General features: G+C 41.5%; 1 protein-coding gene across 1 annotated transcript in view; it reads right to left on the reverse strand.

The window, feature by feature from the left end:
- The window catches only part of LOC138265101 (kyphoscoliosis peptidase-like), a 350383-nt gene that overhangs the window by 273418 nt on the left and 57645 nt on the right, over positions 1 to 19320 (reverse strand). Inside the window, exon 4 of the mRNA XM_069212641.1 lies at positions 7017 to 7134. Within this exon, the coding sequence (XP_069068742.1) occupies positions 7017 to 7134 (118 nt within the window). The remainder of the gene's footprint in view (positions 1 to 7016; positions 7135 to 19320) is intronic.

The raw sequence follows: 19320 nt of genomic DNA on the forward strand, positions 1-19320 counted from the left end.
CCACACAAGTGAGGTATCATTTTTATCGGGAGACGTGGGGGAACGCTGGGTGGAAGGAAATTTGTAGCTCCTCTCAGATTCCAGAACTTTCTGCCACAGAAATGTGAGGAACATGTGTTTTTTTAGCCAAATTTTGAGGTTTGCAAAGGATTCTGGGTAACAGAACCTGGTCCGAGCCCCGCAAGTCACCCCTCCTTGGATTCCCCTAGGTCTCTAGTTTTCAGAAATGCACAGGTTTGGTAGGTTTCCCTAGGTGCCGGCTGAGCTAGAGGCCAAAATCTACAGGTAGGCACTTCGCAAAAAACACCTCTGTTTTTTTCCAAAATTTAGGATGTGTCCACGTTGCGCTTTGGGGTGTTTCCTGTCGCCGGCGCTAGGCTTACCCACGCAAGTGAGGTATCATTTTTATCGGGAGACTTGGGGGAACACTGGGTGGAAGGAAATTTGTAGCTCCTCTCAGATTCCAGAACTTTCTGCCACAGAAATGTGAGGAACATGTGTTTTTTTAGCCAAATTTTGAGGTTTGCAAAGGATTCTGGGTAACAGAACCTCGTCCGAGCCACACAAGTCACCCCTCCTTGGATTCCCCTAGGTCTCTAGTTTTCAGAAATGCATAGGTTTGGTAGGTTTCCCTAGGTGGCGGCTGAGCTAGAGGCCAAAATCTACAGGTAGTCACTTTGCTAAAAACAGCTCTGTTTTCTGTGATATGTCCACGTTGTGTTTTGGGGCATATCCTGTCGCGGGCGCTAGGCCTACCCACACAAGTGAGGTATCATTTTTATCGGGAGACGTGGGGGAACGCTGGGTGGAAGGAAATTTGTTGCTCCTCTCAGATTCCAGAACTTTCTGCCACAGAAATGTGAGGAACATGTGTTTTTTTAGCCAAATTTTGAGGTTTGCAAAGGATTCTGGGTAACAGAACCTGGTCCGAGCCCCGCAAGTCACCCCTCCTTGGATCCCCCTAGGTCTCTAGTTTTCAGAAATGCACAGGTTTGGTAGGTTTCCCTAGGTGGCGGCTGAGCTAGAGGCCATAATCTACAGGTAGTCACTTTGCTAAAAACAGCTGTTTTCTGTGATTTGTCCACGTTGTGTTTTGGGGCATATCCTGTCGCGGGCGCTAGGCCTACCCACACAAGTGAGGTATCATTTTTATCGGGATACGTGGGGGAACGCTAGGTGGAAGGAAATTTGTGGCTCCTCTCAGATTCCAGAACTTTCTGCCACAGAAATGTGAGGAACATGTGTTTTTTTAGCCAAATTTTGAGGTTTGCAAAGGATTCTGGGTAACCGAACCTGGTCCGAGCCACACAAGTCACCCCTCCTTGGATTCCCCTAGGTCTCTAGTTTTCAGAAATGCACAGGTTTGGTAGGTTTCCCTAGGTGGCGGCTGAGCTAGAGGCCAAAATCTACAGGTAGTCACTTTGCTAAAAACAGCTCTGTTTTCTGTGATGTGTCCACGTTGTGTTTTGGGGCATATCCTGTCGCGGGTGCTAGGCCTACCCACACAAGTGAGGTACCATTTTTATCGGGAGACTTGGGGGAACATAGATTAGCAAAACAAGTTCTATTGCCCCTTGTCTTTCTCTACATTTTTTCCTTCCAAATATAGGAGTGTGTGTAAAAAAGACATCTATTTGAGAAATTCCCTGTAATTCACGTGCTACTATGGTCACCCCGGAATTCAGAGATGTGCAAATAACCACTGCTCCTCAACACCTTATCTTGTGCCCTTTTTGGAAATGCAAAGGTTTTCTTGATAGCAATTTTTTACTCCTTATATTTCAGCAAATGAATTGCTGTATACCCGGTATAGAATGAAAACGCACTGCAGGGTGCAGCTCATTTATTGGCTCTGGGTTCCTCGGGTTCTTGATGAACCTACAAACCCTATATATCCCCGCAACCAGAGGAGTCCAGCAGACGTAACGGTATATTGCTTTCGATAATCTGACATTGCAGGGAAAAGTTACAGAGTAAAAAGTAGAGAAAAATTGATGTTTTTTTCACCTCAATTTCAATATTTTTCTTTTTCAGCTGTTATTTTCTGTAGGAAACCCTTGTAGGATCTACACAAATGACCCCTTGATGAATTCAGAATTTTGTCTACTTTTCAGAAATGTTTAGGTTTCTGGGATCCAGCATTGGTTTCATGACCATTCCGGTCACTGACTGGAAGGAGGCTGAAAGCACAAAAAATTGCACAAATGGGGTATGCCCCAGTACAATGCCAAAATTGTGTTGAAAAATTGGGTTTTCGGATTCAAGTCTGCCTGTTCCTGAAAGCTGGGAAGCTGCTGAGTTTAGCACCGCAAACCCTTTGTTGATGCCATTTTCAGGGGAAAAACCACAAGCCTTCTTCTGCAGCCCCTTTTTCCAATTTTTTTGAAAAAAACGAAATTTTCACTGTATTTTGGCCAATTTCTTGGCCTCCTTCAGGGGAACCCACAAAGTCTGGGTACCTTTAGAATCGCTAGGATGTTGGAAAAAAAGGACGCAAATTTGGCTTGGTTAGCTTATGTGGACAAAAAGTTATGAGGGCCTAAGCGCGAACTGCCCCAAATAGGCAAAAAAAGGCCTGGCACAGGAGGGGGAAAAGGCCTGGCAGCGAAGTGGTTAAAGGTCCCTTAAATTTCCTTGCAAAGATTTAAAATATGCAGGCAGGATGCTACAGGCATTCCTAAGAATGAAAAGCCCACCCCAGCATTTATCTCTTTTTGGAGGTGTTTCTCTGTGCTTTGTTGAAGTGGATGACATGTTTATATATGTAAATGAAGTAATCTGAAACATCTAAATTCAACATAAATGCATAAACAGCTTTGCCAATCAGGTTCTTTATGTTTATATTGGTATGTGACTCATCCTTGGTAGACATTTAAATATGTGTAAATTCACAGTTCTATAGTGGTTGTGACTTAGTTTCAAATAACTTAGTGCTCCTTAATAATTTGAATAAATGCACGGAAATAGCTGGGATATTATGAACTAGTCCTCGGCCATATTTCCCATTTCTGGGTAATTCTGCAATAGATTGGTGTTTTCTAAAGGTATTCTATTTGTCAATAGATTTTTTATTTCAATAAAAGTTGAGTGAGGATGAAACAAAGAAATGTGGTTGAAATATGTTCTATTGACAGAATATCCTGAAATAGGTATGCGCTGTAATACAGTTGAGCCTTAATTTGACCCAAAATAAAAATGCAAGTAGGTAAACAGGGCAGTGCTAAATCTGTACAAGAAAGAGCTAAATATTGTAAGACCTATTTGAGAAATTAAGTGGGTTCCCCGCCACAAGTCGAGAATGACAATATGTCCGAAGAGCAAAGGAAAGAAGAAGGCACAATTTGCATGGTTACTTGTAAGTTTATTTCTCTCTAGAAACTGACTAAGCGCAAATCCCAGAAATGTATTGATTTATTATTTTCAGTGGCACCACTATTTCGAGTAAGTTGGATGCTATTCAGTTCTTAAGAGCAGCTTGCAGTAATGTAACACATTTTTGTGCAATGAACTACTGAGGCTGCCATATCAGTGGCTGACAACTGTGAATGTGGGCAAAAGGTGGACGGGAACAGTGATGTGGTAAATGAGAGTCACAGTGAATCACCGTGGCAGTGTAAACGTAAAAGCCACAATTGCTTCTATGGGTGATTCTTTCAAACCACAAAAAATCATTACTAGGGATAGCCATGGAAAATATGTACGCTGTGTTGAACCTCACTCTAGCAGTTTTGAGTAGGGATGATTCATTGTTTATGCTTATTGCAAGCAAGCCCTACCACCTTTAGGAGGCAGATTTTTTGTTAAATGTGATACTTTTTACTTTTGTTCCGAAAACTTAGTGAAAAAGCACTAACAACCTTTGCACATGAAACATCATTGCTTATCAAGATTGGACCTGCTGGCTTTCCAAAAGGTTTGTTTAAAACTGCAAGATGGCAATTACAATGGCTCTTTTTTAAGATTTGCCTTATGGAACTGAAAAATCCACCATTGATAAAATGTGTCCTAAACTGAAATTTGCAGTGCACTTGCACGTCTTATGAGATTGACAAGGAGTTGGCAATAATGACAAAATTTCGAACACTTTCACGATTCGATATTTTTTTTTTAATATGTTTTCGGGATTTAACCATGGCTGCCTAATTCGTGTGTCCCAATTATATGTTATATCGAATGGGAATACCATGATTTATTGATATTTTTATGGCATGCTTGCTCAATTAAGTGTAGGGCATTTGACTTGATGTATTCGCGATCTATGTATAATTCAAACCAGATCATTAGAGAAGAAAATTGGTGTGATGGTGTAATATTTGTATTTGCTGTTGTGTTTGTAAGGATTTGATGTCTTGATAACATTTTCTGAATGGAGCTCAAATGATTCATACGGTTTAATATAAATGGTAACTGTAGACGCACAATTTAACGCAGTCAAAACTTTTGCTTTAGCATTTTAATGCGTGTTTTATCATCATCATCATTAACTAGTTTATTTGGAAATTTCACCCCCATTAAACGCTTACAATAAAATATATAAGATCAATTCATCATCACTGTACACACAACAATAACTAATTAAAAGGATTGAAACTTTACAATTCCAATATATAAACTTCAAATCTAAAATTTTAAAAAAGCATGTTATTGTAACCTGTTTTTTCTCTTTAAGTAAAAACTACTTTTTCAGACAACATATGGAATATAAAAACGTAGCCAGGTTAACAGCAGCAGTAGCTTCGCCTAGTATCAGTTCCAAGCATGCTTAGTACCACTGTATGTTGTGGTGCCCCAATTCAGTGACAAATTGAGATCATACATTTCATACAATGGTGGGCATATTCATTACAAAAAGTAATAAATGAGCTACGGTTTAATCCATCTCTTTGAACGCTTGACGTTTATCGGAATGAAATGCTTATTATACAGTATTACTAGTATTAACAAGTATTGCAACAAAGGGTATTTATAGGGAGAAATTGAGCATATCGTTGTTTAGCAACAGGAGGAATTATAAATTCGAGTAATGATTTGAAGGAAGACAAACATTTGAAATCCAAAAAAAACACCATAGGGAAGCTCATACTTGGGATATTCCCTTCCAGCAACGTACTCCCCGAATGTTTCTTTCAACTAAACTATGATTATCAAAGGGGCTTCCCTCTGGTTGGTCCAAAGCTCGTCCATTCAGAGAGACATCAGTGATCATACATTTTTCAGCGAAAGGAGTTTATGATGGCTGTCTAGAGAGAACATCTATTTTAGGACTGAGTGATATTGTGATAACTCTACAGTCTACCAGAGTCATCATCAGTAAACTAATGGTCCAATGCTTGATCTATACGCAATATGTTTCACTCTCACATCCATACATAATGTCAATATAGGAGCACACTGAGGCAAATTAACTAGGGACCTCAAGAATTTATTTTCAGTTGATTCTTAGAGTTTTACTTGTGTGTATCCCTATATTTCTGTGCCATATAGTGCTCCACCCACAGATTTGATGTTAAATATTAGAAAGTCTGAGGAGACTGATCTCAAGGTTATAAATTTAAATAGTATTGATATCCCTTATATATTATTTTGACCCCAGATATTCAAAAGCCCTTACCCCTTAGAGTTTTGATCTTTCAATCATTATTTTTCTCCTGTGTTAGACCTGGCATCCCTAGCATAGTTTCTCCTAACCATCTGCCTCCAGGCCTCCTGTTTTAGAAACCAAAGTCCTAGTCAGGGCAAGGCACAGCAAACTTCAAATTAACCTGTTCTCAAACCCCTGGGGGCTTAGCACACAGAAGTCAGGCTTCACCTAGAGGCAATGTGTAAAGTATTTGTGCAACACTTCAAACAGTAAAACAGTAAAAGAACCACACAAAAAGGATCCCACACCAGGTTGGGAAAATAATTCTTAATTTAATAAATAAAACATTACCAAAAGGACATACATTCACTCAGTAGTACCAGAGCTAGGAATGCTTAAAGAAGAAAGTGTAAAATAGCATCTAAAAGCACAAAGCACCAGTCAGGGATATCTGTGATGTCAACAATGGCTCAACAGGTATCAACTTAGAAACAATTAGGCAATGACAAATTCATACAGACCCCAAAAGAAAGAGAGAAGATGATCAATCATATATCATAATCATTTCAGGATTTAATGAACCAAAAAATGTCCAAATGGCATCCATCTTTATTCTAGAGTAATGCCGTGACTGAAGACAAGTAAACACATAGTACTCGTGAACAAGTGTGCAAAAACAGACACGTGCAACACACAAAAAAGAAAGAAAGGAAAACAAGCAGCTACAGTGTAGGCAGTCCTTGTCAAAACCCAGTTACATGAAATCTATTTGTTTTTTAAAACATCACAATTAACATGTAGGTCAAGAAGCCTAAATTCTGCTTAAGGATTTGAAAGAGGACAGCCTACACAGAAGCTGCTTGTTTTTTTTCTTTTCTTTTACATGCGTCAGTTTTGTGACACTTGAAATATCGTTGTCTTTTGAAGGTTGCCTTAAACCAGGTCCCAAGGGACAGGGAGCTTGCTGCTCTTCATTTTTTTCGGCATTATGAAATGTATGTACTGTGATTGTATGATCTTTTATGGTTGTTCCTATAACCGAATAAACATTATGGTGATGATGTGATGCCTTTTGGGGCTGAAAATCCCCACAGTAGAGTGTCTGTGTCCAGGCAGCTGGGCCAAGAACAGCACTTTATAGCATGCCACTGCTGGGAGAGGCCCATCTCCTTTGGATGCTCCTTGATGGATGTGATGCCTTGTGGGGCTAGAAGGCCATAAATTAGAGCGCCTACGTTCATGTTTTACTTTTCCCATGGCACTGATATTTTTTCAGATATGTAGCAACATGGCCATCTTAGCAGTTATACTTTGAATACTGCGTTAGCAAAAAATAATTTGGACTTTAACAGCTTCACTACAAGACCCAAAAACCTTAAACACTGGCATTTAACTATTCCTATGTGCCAATTCTGTCCTTCACCATTCCAGTCACCTGCACATTTGGCATAGCAGCGTGGAATATCCTTCACAAACACCCCTCCTCGTTTTCAAAATGTCATCCTCTTCACTCAACTTCTCCCCTTTGCTGTAAGAGCCCACTGTGGCATAAGCTGTGAAATAAAGACAGACATGATTAACATTAACCATCCCAGTAGAATACTTTAATCATCTCCACAACAAATAATAATCATACAGATTCTATCTGACAAATGCTGCAGTTCTCAAATGCCCCAGAGAGCGATAGTAAGAATCTACAGTGGGGTTTACAATATACATTTTAGTAATTTTCTTTTTTGCATTGAGAGTTATTGCTCATTCTAATAGTTTGCACAATACCCAAATAAAATCTAAATAAAGTACCCGAAGGTAGTGGGAAAGATCCTTGGGGGTGGGGGGCAATGTAACCTATTGTGTGTAATGGAAGTTACCACTAGTATTTTGTATGATGTGATTATAAGGGTAGGTACCTTTCTGATACCTTAAACAGAATTAAAAAAACACAGCCCTTCCATTTATGAGGGACCATGGTGAGTTCTTGACCAAACAGTGATCCTGATTGTGAACATTGCTGGTAGGTCAAGAGAAGCCATCTATGTGAAGAGGCTAGAAAGAGGAATTTCACTGATCATTTGGCCCACCCAAAAGTGCTCAGCTGGATGTAGGAGACTGGCCTGGTTTGTAGAGGGTACCTTGGGTACTTTCACCTTACACCAGGACCAGTTATCCCTTGTTAGTGAATGTAGTAGTGTTCTAGCAGCTTAGGTTGATGGAGGGTGCTATAGCAGAGCAGCTTAGGCTGAACTAGGAGACATGCAAAGCTCATGCAATACCACTTATAGTTAACACAGTACATATACACAAGTAAAGACAATACTCAGTGTTACCAAAAATAAAGGTATTTGTTTGAGTGAGAGAGTACCAAAAAATATCTTAGAGACAATGCTCCTTCTGGAGGTAAGCATTATACACAATATATACACTATACACCAATATTAGACAAGTAAATAGTCATAGAACAATGCAAACAGTAAGAAATCCTATATAGAATGCAAAGGGAGAAATTAGGTCTAGGCGGCAACACAAACTATATACTAAAAATGTGGAATGTAAATCCCAAATTCCCCCCTAGACAAGTGTAGTGTGTGCAGAATCGCTGGGAGAGTAAGAATACAGGAGAGGTGAGTAAATTAGCCCACCCCAGAGCCCAGAAAAGCAGGAGTAAAGACCTGCAAGTTTCCTTAGGACACACTACACCTCGTTTTGGGGATTTTGCAGCAGTCAACCAAATCTGCAAAGAAAAAGTGCTGGATTATTGGACCTGAAGACCTAAAAAGGAAGGAGACCAAGTCCAGAAGTTTAAAGAAGTTTAAAGCAGGACAGGAGCCCCTGCCAACCCAGAAGAGGGTGTAAAAGAAGAGTCCCGGTTAGTTGAACACTGCAGAAATTCACTCCAGGGAGATGCCAGCAGGTTCCTGCATAATGCAGAAGATGTCCCACGGCGTGAAGATTGTTGCAGATGAGATTTCATGTTAGAAGGCATCAACAAGCCTTGGCTACAGCAAAAGTGCATTTTTTATCAAAAAGGCACTGGATGGACCCTGGAGGGACCTGGGGGCCTCAACTCTGTGTGAGGAGGAAGAGGGGTCTCTCAGCACTATAGAGAGCCCTCAGGATGCCAGCCAGCACCCTCAGAAGCCACAGGATCTGGGTACAAAGGAGGTGCAAAATGCAGTTGATTCAGCATAACAAGAGAAGGTCCCATGCCACCGGAGAACAACTCAGCATGTTGAGCATCGCAGGGTGGAGTGCTTGGGACCTGGACCAGGCTGTATACAAAGGAATTTTGCAAAGAGTGCACAGAGGCCTCAGGAAGCAATGAAGACAGATAACATAGAGGTACCATCTTTCTTGGGGAAGGCAAGGTCTTACCTCCTTCAAATTGCATCAGCAGGACCTCAGGACAGTCTATATTGATGATGTCCACCCTCTGTGCCCTTAGGAGCACGCTCATCACCCTGAGAGGAGTCCCATGGTACCGGTCGTCACCTTGGAAGGTGCCTGCTTTGAGCAGGGGAGTGATTCCGTCACTACACGGGAGATTTCTTCAGTCCTTTTGGTGCAGGATGAAGACAGGGAGTCCCCAGAGCATGCACACCATGGAAACTGTTACAATTGCTGACTTGGAGCTGAGGTTGCTGAAGAAAAGTGTCTCCTGTAGACACTTTGTTGCAGTTACAGCGTTTCTTGGAGCAGGCTGCGGTTGGTCCGAGGATGCTGAAGTTGTTGTAGAGGATTCCTGAAGGAAACTTGCAAGCAGAATCTTAAGAGAAACCACAGGAGAGACCCTAAATAGCTCTGAAAGCGGGATTGGCTACCTTATCAGGTATGGACCTATCAGGAGGGTCTCTGATGTCACCTGCTGGCACTGACCACTCAGAGCCCTCCAGAGTGCCCCCACACTGTGCAAAGCAAGATGGCTGAAGTCTGGGACACACTGGAGGAGCTCTGGGCACCACGCCTGGGATGGTGATGGACAGGGGAGTGGTCACTCCCCTTTCCTTTGTCCAGTTTCCAACCAGAGCAGAGGAGAAGGGGTCCCTGAACCGGTTTAGACTGGTTTAGGCAAGGAGGGCACCATCTGTGCCTTTCAAAGCATTTTCAGAGGCTGGGGGAGGCTACCCCTCCCAAGCCTGTAAAACCTATTTCCAAAGCGAGAGGGTGTAGTACCCTGCTCTCATAGGAAATGCTTTGTTCTACCTTCCAGGGACTGGGATGCACAGACCCCAGGAGGTCAGAACCCTGTCTGTGAGGTGGCAGCAGCTGTAGCTGCAGTGCAAGCCTCAGAGAGCTGGTTTGACAGTACTGGGGGTCCATGGTGGAGCCCTCAGGATGCATGGAATTGGCTCCCCAATACCAGATTTGGAATGGGGGGGCAATTCCATGATCTTAGACATATTACATGGCCATATTCGGAGTTACCATTGTAAAGCTACATTTAGGTATTGACCTATGTGTAGTGCACATGTGTAATGGTGTCCCCGCACTCACAAAGTCTGGGAAAATGGCCCTAAACTTAGTAACTTTGCACCTTACCTTCAGCAAGTGAAGGTTAGACATACCAGTGACTTATAAGTTACTTAAGTGCAGTGAAAATGGCTGTAAAATAGTGTGTGCACTATTTCGCTCAGGCTGCAGTGGCAGTCCTGTGTAAGGGTTCGTCTGAGCTCCCTATGGGTGGCAAAAGAAATGCTGCAGCCCATATGGATCTCCTGGAACCCCAATGCCCTGGGTACCTAGGTACCATATACTAGGGGCTTATAAGGGGGGTCCAGTATGCCAATAAAAAATGGTAAATGTAGTCATTGGCCTACAGTGACAAATGTAAAGGCAGAGAGAGCATAAGCACTGAGGTTCTGATTAGCAGAGCCTCAGTGATACAGTTAGGCACTACACAGGCATACACATTAGGCCACAAACTATGAGCACTGGGGTCCTGGCTAGCAGGATCCCAGTGAGACAGGCAAATCACACTGACATATAGGTTTTTATGTATGAGCACTAGGGTCCTGGCTACCAGGATGTCAGTGACACAGTAAAAACACACTCACAAACTTTCCTACAATGGATAAAAAAATTATGCATGCCATATTTTACCATCATTTAAAAGAATGTTTATGTTGCAGTGTTTTAGAAATACTATTCTTTATAATCATTATATATTTGACACAACAGATGAATAGTATTTGTATAACCTGAAAGTGCATTCTTGTTTAATTAGTTTTGGCCAGAGTGAAGGCCCATATATATGTTTTAACCTTCATTGTGCAGTTTGATTTTTGAATGCTTTTCTAAAGCTGCAGGTCTCCGAACACAAGACTGAGTTAATAGGGAGCTCATTGTCTGAGATGGTAAGAAAAGCCCAGGTGAGCACTTATCGAGGACAAGAGGAGTATCGTGGGCTGGAAGATGTAACTCCTGTGAAATTCCGAAGTGTGAGGTGGTACTAGGGATGATGCTGAAACTTCAGGAGGCTTAAAGCTAATTGGCAACTTGTGATTTGTGACGAAAATTTTGAGCTAGGAAAAGTATTTGCCAACGAGATCATCCTTGGAGGAAACAAGATTTAAGTGTGGTTTAGTTAGTGGTAAGATTCAGATTCCCTTTGCCTTAGCTGAGAGCTGACTTCACTTAGATACTTTTCTTGAACTCCAATTTCTAAGTGGCGTCATGCTTCCATGCATCTCTTGATAGAATCTTCACCAGAAGTTCTGTTGTGCTGACTAGTTTTGCAAACTTATAGAAGTTTAGCTTCGTTATTAAGGGATTTTAACTATATGCATCAATTGTATTGCCGCATTTTCTGCATTATTGCTCTTGAGCTAGTGGTCTTTTATATGTTAGTTGAATTTCATATTGTATGGTGCTTTAATTCACAATTGGATAGTCTGTACATTTATACTATAATCTTGAGACTCATGTATGTAAGTTTGAATTTGAGTCCAAATAAAGCTCTGTGAACTATAATTTGGCCTCCAAGATTGACTGTGTGACTATTGAGTTACACTGTATTTAATTTGATGCATATCTCCTCACCCTTCGGAACAGAGAAGGAAAATTAATTGGGTTCCCAAATTTAGATTTAGATATAGGGCCCAGTGTTGGAGCAACTTTTTGCTGAAATCTAAATCAGGTCCAATATCTGTGTATAATGTGAAATTAGTGGAGTTACTGAGATGAGTCAGTGGCACAACATATGTAATGAAAAGAACTGGATTCAGTGATGGACCCTGGCATCAAGGTTGGACAGAGTGCAGTGAACATAGGTCAGAGAAGGTAAGGACACTACTAGTTATCCTTCAGAATGAAACAAGGGTCTCCACGTGGACGTTCATTTACTGAAGTGGAAAACCTACCCCATTTAGACAAGTTTTCATTTTGAGCTAAGTTGCAAGAACAGAGAAGGGAAATCAGACAAAATGTTTGGCAAATGTATTTTATTGGGAACGTTGCTAGTGAGTCAAGAGAAGCCATCTATGTGAGGAGGCTAGAAAGAGGAATTTCACTGATCATTTGGCCCACCCAAATGTGCTCAGATGGATACAATGTTTTATGCATGCCATATTTAATCATCATTGAAAAGAATGTTTATGTTAAAGTGTTTTAGAAATACTATTCTTTATAATCATTATATATTTGACACACCAGATGTATAGTATTTGTATAACCGAAAGTGTATTCATGTTTAATTAGTTTGGCCAGAGTGAAGGCCCATATATTTTCTGTGTTTTAACCTTGATTGTGCAGTTTGTGTTTTGATTGTTTTTCTAAAGCTGCAGGTGTCCGAATCCAAGACTGAGTTAATAGGGAGCTCATTGTTTGAGATGATAAGAAAAGCCCAGTTGAGCACTTATCGAGGACAAGAGGAGTATCCTGGGCTGGAAGATGTAACTCTTGTGAATTTCAGAAGTGTGAGGTGGTACTAGGGTCGACACTGAAACTTCAGGAGGCTTAAAGCTAATTGGCAACTTGTGATTTCTGATTATAATTTTGAGCTAGGAAAAGTATTTCCAATTAGATCATCCTTGGAGGAAACAAGATTTTAGTGTGGTTTAGTTAGTGGTAAGATTCAGAGTCCCTTTGCCTTAGCTGAGAGCAGACTTTACTTAGATACTTTTCTTGAACTCCAATTTCTAAGTGGCTTCATGCTGCCATACCTCTCTTGATGGAATCTTCTCCAGAAGGTCTGTTGCGCTGACTATTTTCCCAAACCTATAGAATATTAGCTTAGTTAGGATTTTAGATTAAATGGTCAGATAGGAAAACTTGGATTTTTACTCAATGCCTCAACTGTTTTTCTTCATTTTCTGCATAATCGCTCTTGAACTTGTGGTCTTTTATATGTTTTATATGTTTATAAATGTTATATTGTACAATGCTTTGATTCACATTTGGTTGTTATGTACATTTATAATATGGAGACTCATGTATGTTAAGTCTGACTTTGAGTCTAAATAAAGGCCCTAAAACTATAATTTGGTCTCCGAGATTGACCACGTGACTATTGAGTCACACTGTAATTCATTTGAATAAATTGATGCAGTCTCCTCACCCTTCGGAACAGAGAAGGAAAACTCATTGGACCCCAGAATTTAGATATAGGGCCCAAAGTTGGAGCAGATGGTAGCTACGAGGATAGTTCGAGGATAACTGGAATCATGCTCTAAAACAGTTAGGCCCTGATTTATACTTTTTGGTGCAAAACTGCACTAACGCAGTTTTGCACCAAAATGTTTAGCACCGGCTTGCACCATTTCTGTGCACCAGCCGCACACTATATTTATGGAATGGAAGCTAGTGCAAAGGGTAGGCTAGTGTAAAAAAAATTACATTAGTTGGGTGGGGCTGGCGGTATGGAAGAAGGGGGTTGTGCACCAAAAAATGATGTTAGACAGGTTAGAGTAAAAAATAATATACTCAAACTTGCCTAGAGTCATTTTCTGATGCAAAACCATCCATACCACATGACTCCTGTCTTAGAAAAGTCAGGTGTCATGCCCACCACACCAATAGCCAGCACAGGGGACCAGGATCACCTGGGCATGGCAATTGCACCCTGTGCCATGTATGGGGGCCCATTTCTGGGCCCACTATGGCACTTTGAAAAATAAAATAAAATACTTACCTGTACTTACCTGGGATGGGGTCCCCCATCCTATGCTGCCCCTCTGATGTGGGTGGGGGTGTCCCTGGGGCCTGGGGAGGGCACCTGTGGGCTTATTCCATGGTGTTCCAACACGGAAATAGGCCCACAGTTCCCCTAACGCCTGGCCTGACCCAGGCTTTAAAAATGGGGCAAAGAAAGCTTTGCCCCATTTTTTGACCACTCCTCTCTCCTGTGCACCATTTTTGCATGGGAGTATAAATATGGCGTTAAGGCCATCAAGTCATTTTTTGCACGGGAATGCCTACCTTGCATCTCATTAAGGCAAGATAGGTTTCCACATCCAAAAAATGACTTTAACTCCAAAGTTGGCCCTAGATGTGTCTAGCGCCAAAGTATAAATATGGAGTTAGTTTTGCACCGAATTGGAGTACATAATAACAACGCTAATTCAGTGCAAACAGAGTATAAATATGCCCCTTATTCCACAGTGTCTAATTTAGATGCTTGTATCCAGCCTTGGAAGACTGGGGAAGTCGTGGTGATTTGTACTGGAATCAGATAAGTGAGTATTAATAGGGTTGCAGATTGCAGCAGCTGCATTTAATTAGCAGGGGATTGTGTGAATAAGTGGTGTCTTGCAGAGACGTTTTTATCTTGTTTTGTGAGTGTGATGATTTCTACAGCGGTTGAAAATGTTATCGGGTCAGATGTGGCCTAAGATCCCGGGATAGTTTAAAAGAAGCAGAAAACACCATATTGTATTGTCTGCTTAGGGGTTGTGTCATTGTGAGACGTCGTCAGTGACATAGTTAGATAGGGATTTACTTTGTGTAAATGTGAGGCAATAAGGATTTACTGATCTTGATTACACCCCGCAGGTCGAGGTTTCATCAGAAGTGATTGCAAGATTCTCTAGTTTGTTTTAAATAATTCATTTTATTGAAGCAGAGAAAGGTTGTATTTTCGTTTTCCATATTGTGGAGCAAGCATGTGTGCAGATTGTAAAGGAAGGGGAAGCGAGGTCTACGTCACAGTGCACAGAGCTGGTAAAGTTGCTTGGCATAGTGTCACGCTGCTATTTGTAGACAACATCACATGGTGCTGTGCTGCGATTGGTGGTTGTGCCGAAGCAAAGAATTGTGGAAACAAAATTGTTTATATTGAATTGAAGTCCTGTGACACATTTAGAAAAATTGAACACTTTAAAGTTTTGCGAGATTTGTTCAGAGGTGATGTCCATGTTCCTAAGTAGAGGGCGAAGTGGTCCCTCCTGAAGGTACTCCTGGTCATTGTATGGTGATTAATGTAGAGCTTCACACATGTTTCATTTGGTCAATGGTACAAGATCACAGAAAAGGATGGCCGATTGAAATTCAGCACAGTATGAAGCACTTAATGCTTGGGAACGTGCTGCTCATGCAAATGAAAGAGAGAGATATCAAAGTAGAGCAAAGAAAGCTATACAGTCTTATGCAGGTGCTAGATGGGATGCTGAGCAGAAAGGATGGAGAACAGATATGATGAAAAGGGGTTTAGCTGAATCCTGCTTTAACTAGATGCGACTGAGGCAGAAGGGGAAAGAAAAATGGTTGGAAGCCAAAGGAAAAGAAGCAAAACCAGCACAATGACAAGAGCATCGATGACGATTCTGGCGGTAGCCTTTTGGATGTGTTATTAGATGAACGCCCACCCCCATATAATCATATAATGAAGCTAGAAGTGCGAGTAGGATCAATTGCATTGGAGGCAGTGAATCAGACAAATATTTTGTATTTATTGTGTATTTGTCATATTGTACATACAGATTGTAAAGGAAGGGGACTGCTGTGAGGAGCAATGTCTACTTCACACTGTACAATGCTACTATAGGTTGGTATAGTGTCACGCTGCTATTGGTAAAGAGTGTCATATGGTGCCACAATGAGATTGGTGGTTGTGCCAAAGGAATTGTGGATACAATATTGTTTTTATTGAATTGAAGTGTTGTGAAAACAATTTGAAAAATTAAATGCTTTAAGTTTTGCGAGATTTGTTTAGAGGTGATGTTCATGTTCCTAGTAGATGGTGAAGTGGTCCTTCCTGAAGGTACTCCTGGTCATTATATAGTGACTAATGTAGGACTTCACACATGTGTTTCAACTGGTCAATGGTACAAGCTCACAGAAAAGGATTGCCCATTTAGATTCCTCCGAATGGCACATTTAATTTGAGAGTTATTGAAAATTTTAGGAGGGTGCTATACGAAACAAAGCCATCTCTTAGATCACCACAATATGAAGCACTTAATGCTTGGGAACATGCTGCTCATACAAATGAAAGGGAGAGATCTCAAGGTAGAGCAAAGAAAGCTATACGGTTTTGTTGCAGGTGCCCGAAGGGATGCTGAGCAGAAAAGGTAGAGAACAAATATGATAGAAGAGGTTAAGCTGTATCCGGTTTTAACCACAGATGTGACTGAGGGAGAAGGGGAAAGAAAGATGGTCGGAAAGTAAAAGAAGCAAAAAGAGCACAATGACATGAGCATAGATGATGATGACAATCCTGGAGATAGCCTTTTGGATGTGTTATTATATTAAAGTCCAATCCCGTATAATGAAGCTGGAAGTGAGAGTTGGAGGAATGGTATTAGAGAAAGTGGCATGGTAGCCTTCCATAGCTCCCTGGCTAAGAAGGCACTCAGTCATGTGGGACATGTTCCCATAAGCACGCCTTGTGAGCCGAGAAGAGAGGGTTTCAGAGACTGTATCCCAGTTGACCCTACCGTAAGTATTGTTGATCCTCTCACAGTACTAGTTACCATTGATTCGGTAGTTCCTATGAATAAATCATAAGATTCTGGGAGAAACACATAGAGGGGGTCAATTAGACCGAGGCGATAATGTGGTGGTAAGTACCACCAAAAGGTTGCCGGTACTTACAGCCACATTATGACATTGGCGGCTTGGCTGAAGCCAACCCGCCAATGTAGCACTCCGACTGCCACGGCGGTGACAGCTGCCGGGATGGAGATATCCATCTCCAGCCCAGCAGCCGCCATTGTTCCACCAGTGTGATGAAGACCCCGCCTACCTCAATAGTTTTGATGGCATTCATAACGCCATGAAAACCATGGCGGGATAGGGGTCTCCCCCATCCCTCTCCTGTTACCCCCCAACAACCTCCTACCTCTCCAAACCTCCTCCAACCCCCCTACATTCATGCCCCTTCACACACACAGGCAGCAACACACTCATTCACACATACATACACACATGCATACATCCATTCACACACATCCGCACACACTTCCAAATATACATGCAGACACGCATTCACATTCACACATACACGCACTCACACTTCCATACATGCACACACACATTCAACACTCAACACACATCCTCATTCACACACCCTCACACACAAACAAAACACCCCCCACCCACCTCTCCTGTCGGAGACCCGACTTACCTGGATCCAGGGGTCCTCTGGCAGGAAACGGGATGGGGCACTGCTAAAGTGCCAACCAGCAGAACACCGCCAGACCGTATTATTGTTCATAATACGGCGGGCGGCAGTCTACTGGCCTGGTGCTGCTGGTGTTAGGAGCGCCACCGTACCGCCGTACGCTGGCATGGCCACAGCTGGATTTCCGCCATTCTTGTGGCGGAAATCCGTCTGTGGCCACAATATTGCGGACAGCTGGTAGCCGCAGCGACAGCCTTTTGGTGGCCGTCGCCGCAGCAGTAGGTAGTTTTTAACACCAGGTTAACATGAGGGCCATAATCTGGTGGTATCTAATAGTGTTGCAGGACTAATTAATGCTCCAAATAATTCAGATACTGGGGAATTTGTTCCCAAGATACGTACACATGCAAGCACTCAATGTATAGTAAGAGCTCATAGGCCTCTGAATATGTCAGGATGCACTTTAAGAGGTTCATATCAGAAGATGATGACTCATACTACTCCTATATGGGAACCACCTTTACATTTGGGATATGGTGCTTTGGGAAATGATTCCACACCTAAGATTCCTGTAGTCACTCAATCTATTAGTATGAAGGAGATAGACAAATGAGAGCAATTTTTAAATGGACACACTCCATCTAAAGAAAGTATGAGTTCGAAGTGAGTTAGGGAACAATTCCATTGACACCAAGAAAAAGAACTGTGGATGTAGCGAAGTTAACAGTAGAATTGGATGCCATGATTGTTGTAAATCTTCGCCCAGAACAATTGGATACATATCAAGAGGATAAGCTTGTGTTTATGTATAAGGATATCACTAAGTGAGCGGGTCAAGTTCATGATAAACTGGCGAAATAGGCTCAAGTATATGATGTTGACTTAAATAAAATTAAGGCTTTGAAGATGAGGAAGAGTTGATGGTTGTATAAATAAAAGCTGCACAAAGAACAAGTCAGACTCCTCTAGTTGTAAATAATGTGGGCATCATGCAAGGTGTATACCAGCAACCACAAAATCCCATGCAAATTAGCAGTTGAGGGGTCCCTATAGATCCAGGTACAGGGATCGATGTAAATAGATATTCACTGATGTAACGTGATGTACACGTATATATAAATAACAATAAAGTTTGTGTTAAAAAGGAAAACAGGGATGGCTGTAAATAGTTTAAAAAGATCTACTCTGTGCCTGTCTGTAATAGAGTGGGACATTGGAAAAGGAAATGTTGTTTAAATCCAGCTAATCAGGTCCAAAATGCCATATTTGTGCCTGCTCAAAATAATAATTCTAACCAGATGAGGGTCTGCAAAGACCTAGAATTCAAAATGTGTATGTGCCCCAAGCTATAATAATGCAAGTCCCTCAACCTATGATGCCACACCAAAATACTGTTGGGCCACACCAAAATCTGAATCAGGGTCTACGAATGAATGCAAATTTGACAAGGGACACCAATTCTTTTCAACAATTTCCACTGCTTCATTTGGATAAAGAAAATGGCTCCAATCAGTCAGCCTGAGGGGTGGGGAGAATGCATACTTGGTGGAGCCTTAGAGGTGACCAGAGTGGACCATTTATAAACAGTGAAGTGGATGGCGTCCCATGTCATTCTATGCCAATATTGGTGCTACCAGTTCTACTTTGAGAAAAGTAGAATTCCCAAACCTACACCTCTTGGGAAAAACAGTCTAAGTTGTTGGTGTAGAGAATAAACACATGATTTCTCAAAAAACTGACACAGTTCAAATGAAAATAGGATCTTTGAGAAAAAGAACACAAGTTTATCATATGTGATCACAGTCCAGGTAATCTCTTGGGAAGAGATTTAGGGCCATATGTACGAAAGCTTTTTCCCATAAACACAGAATGGGTAAAATCCTTTGGTACATCTGGCCCTTACTTACTAAATTAAATTGTGTTATATTTTGCACTCTAGCAGGAATAGAGGAGCAAACACATGATAGGATGCTGTTTTTAAGCTGATGAAAACTGATCAATGTTGCATGATGAAGGCATTGCTCATACTTGATGATTTGCCCCCTGACTTTAGAGAAACAGTTAAACATGAGGTGTGGGATTTTTCAGGAAAGGATATCGGACTGATTCAAGGTGTAGAACCTGCCCGGATTTCTGGTAAGCAAAATGTTGAGTTCTCGAGAATCACACAATACAATATGACATC

The sequence above is a fragment of the Pleurodeles waltl genome, chromosome 11 (assembly GCF_031143425.1).
Source record: "Pleurodeles waltl isolate 20211129_DDA chromosome 11, aPleWal1.hap1.20221129, whole genome shotgun sequence".
NCBI lineage: Eukaryota > Metazoa > Chordata > Amphibia > Caudata > Salamandridae > Pleurodeles > Pleurodeles waltl.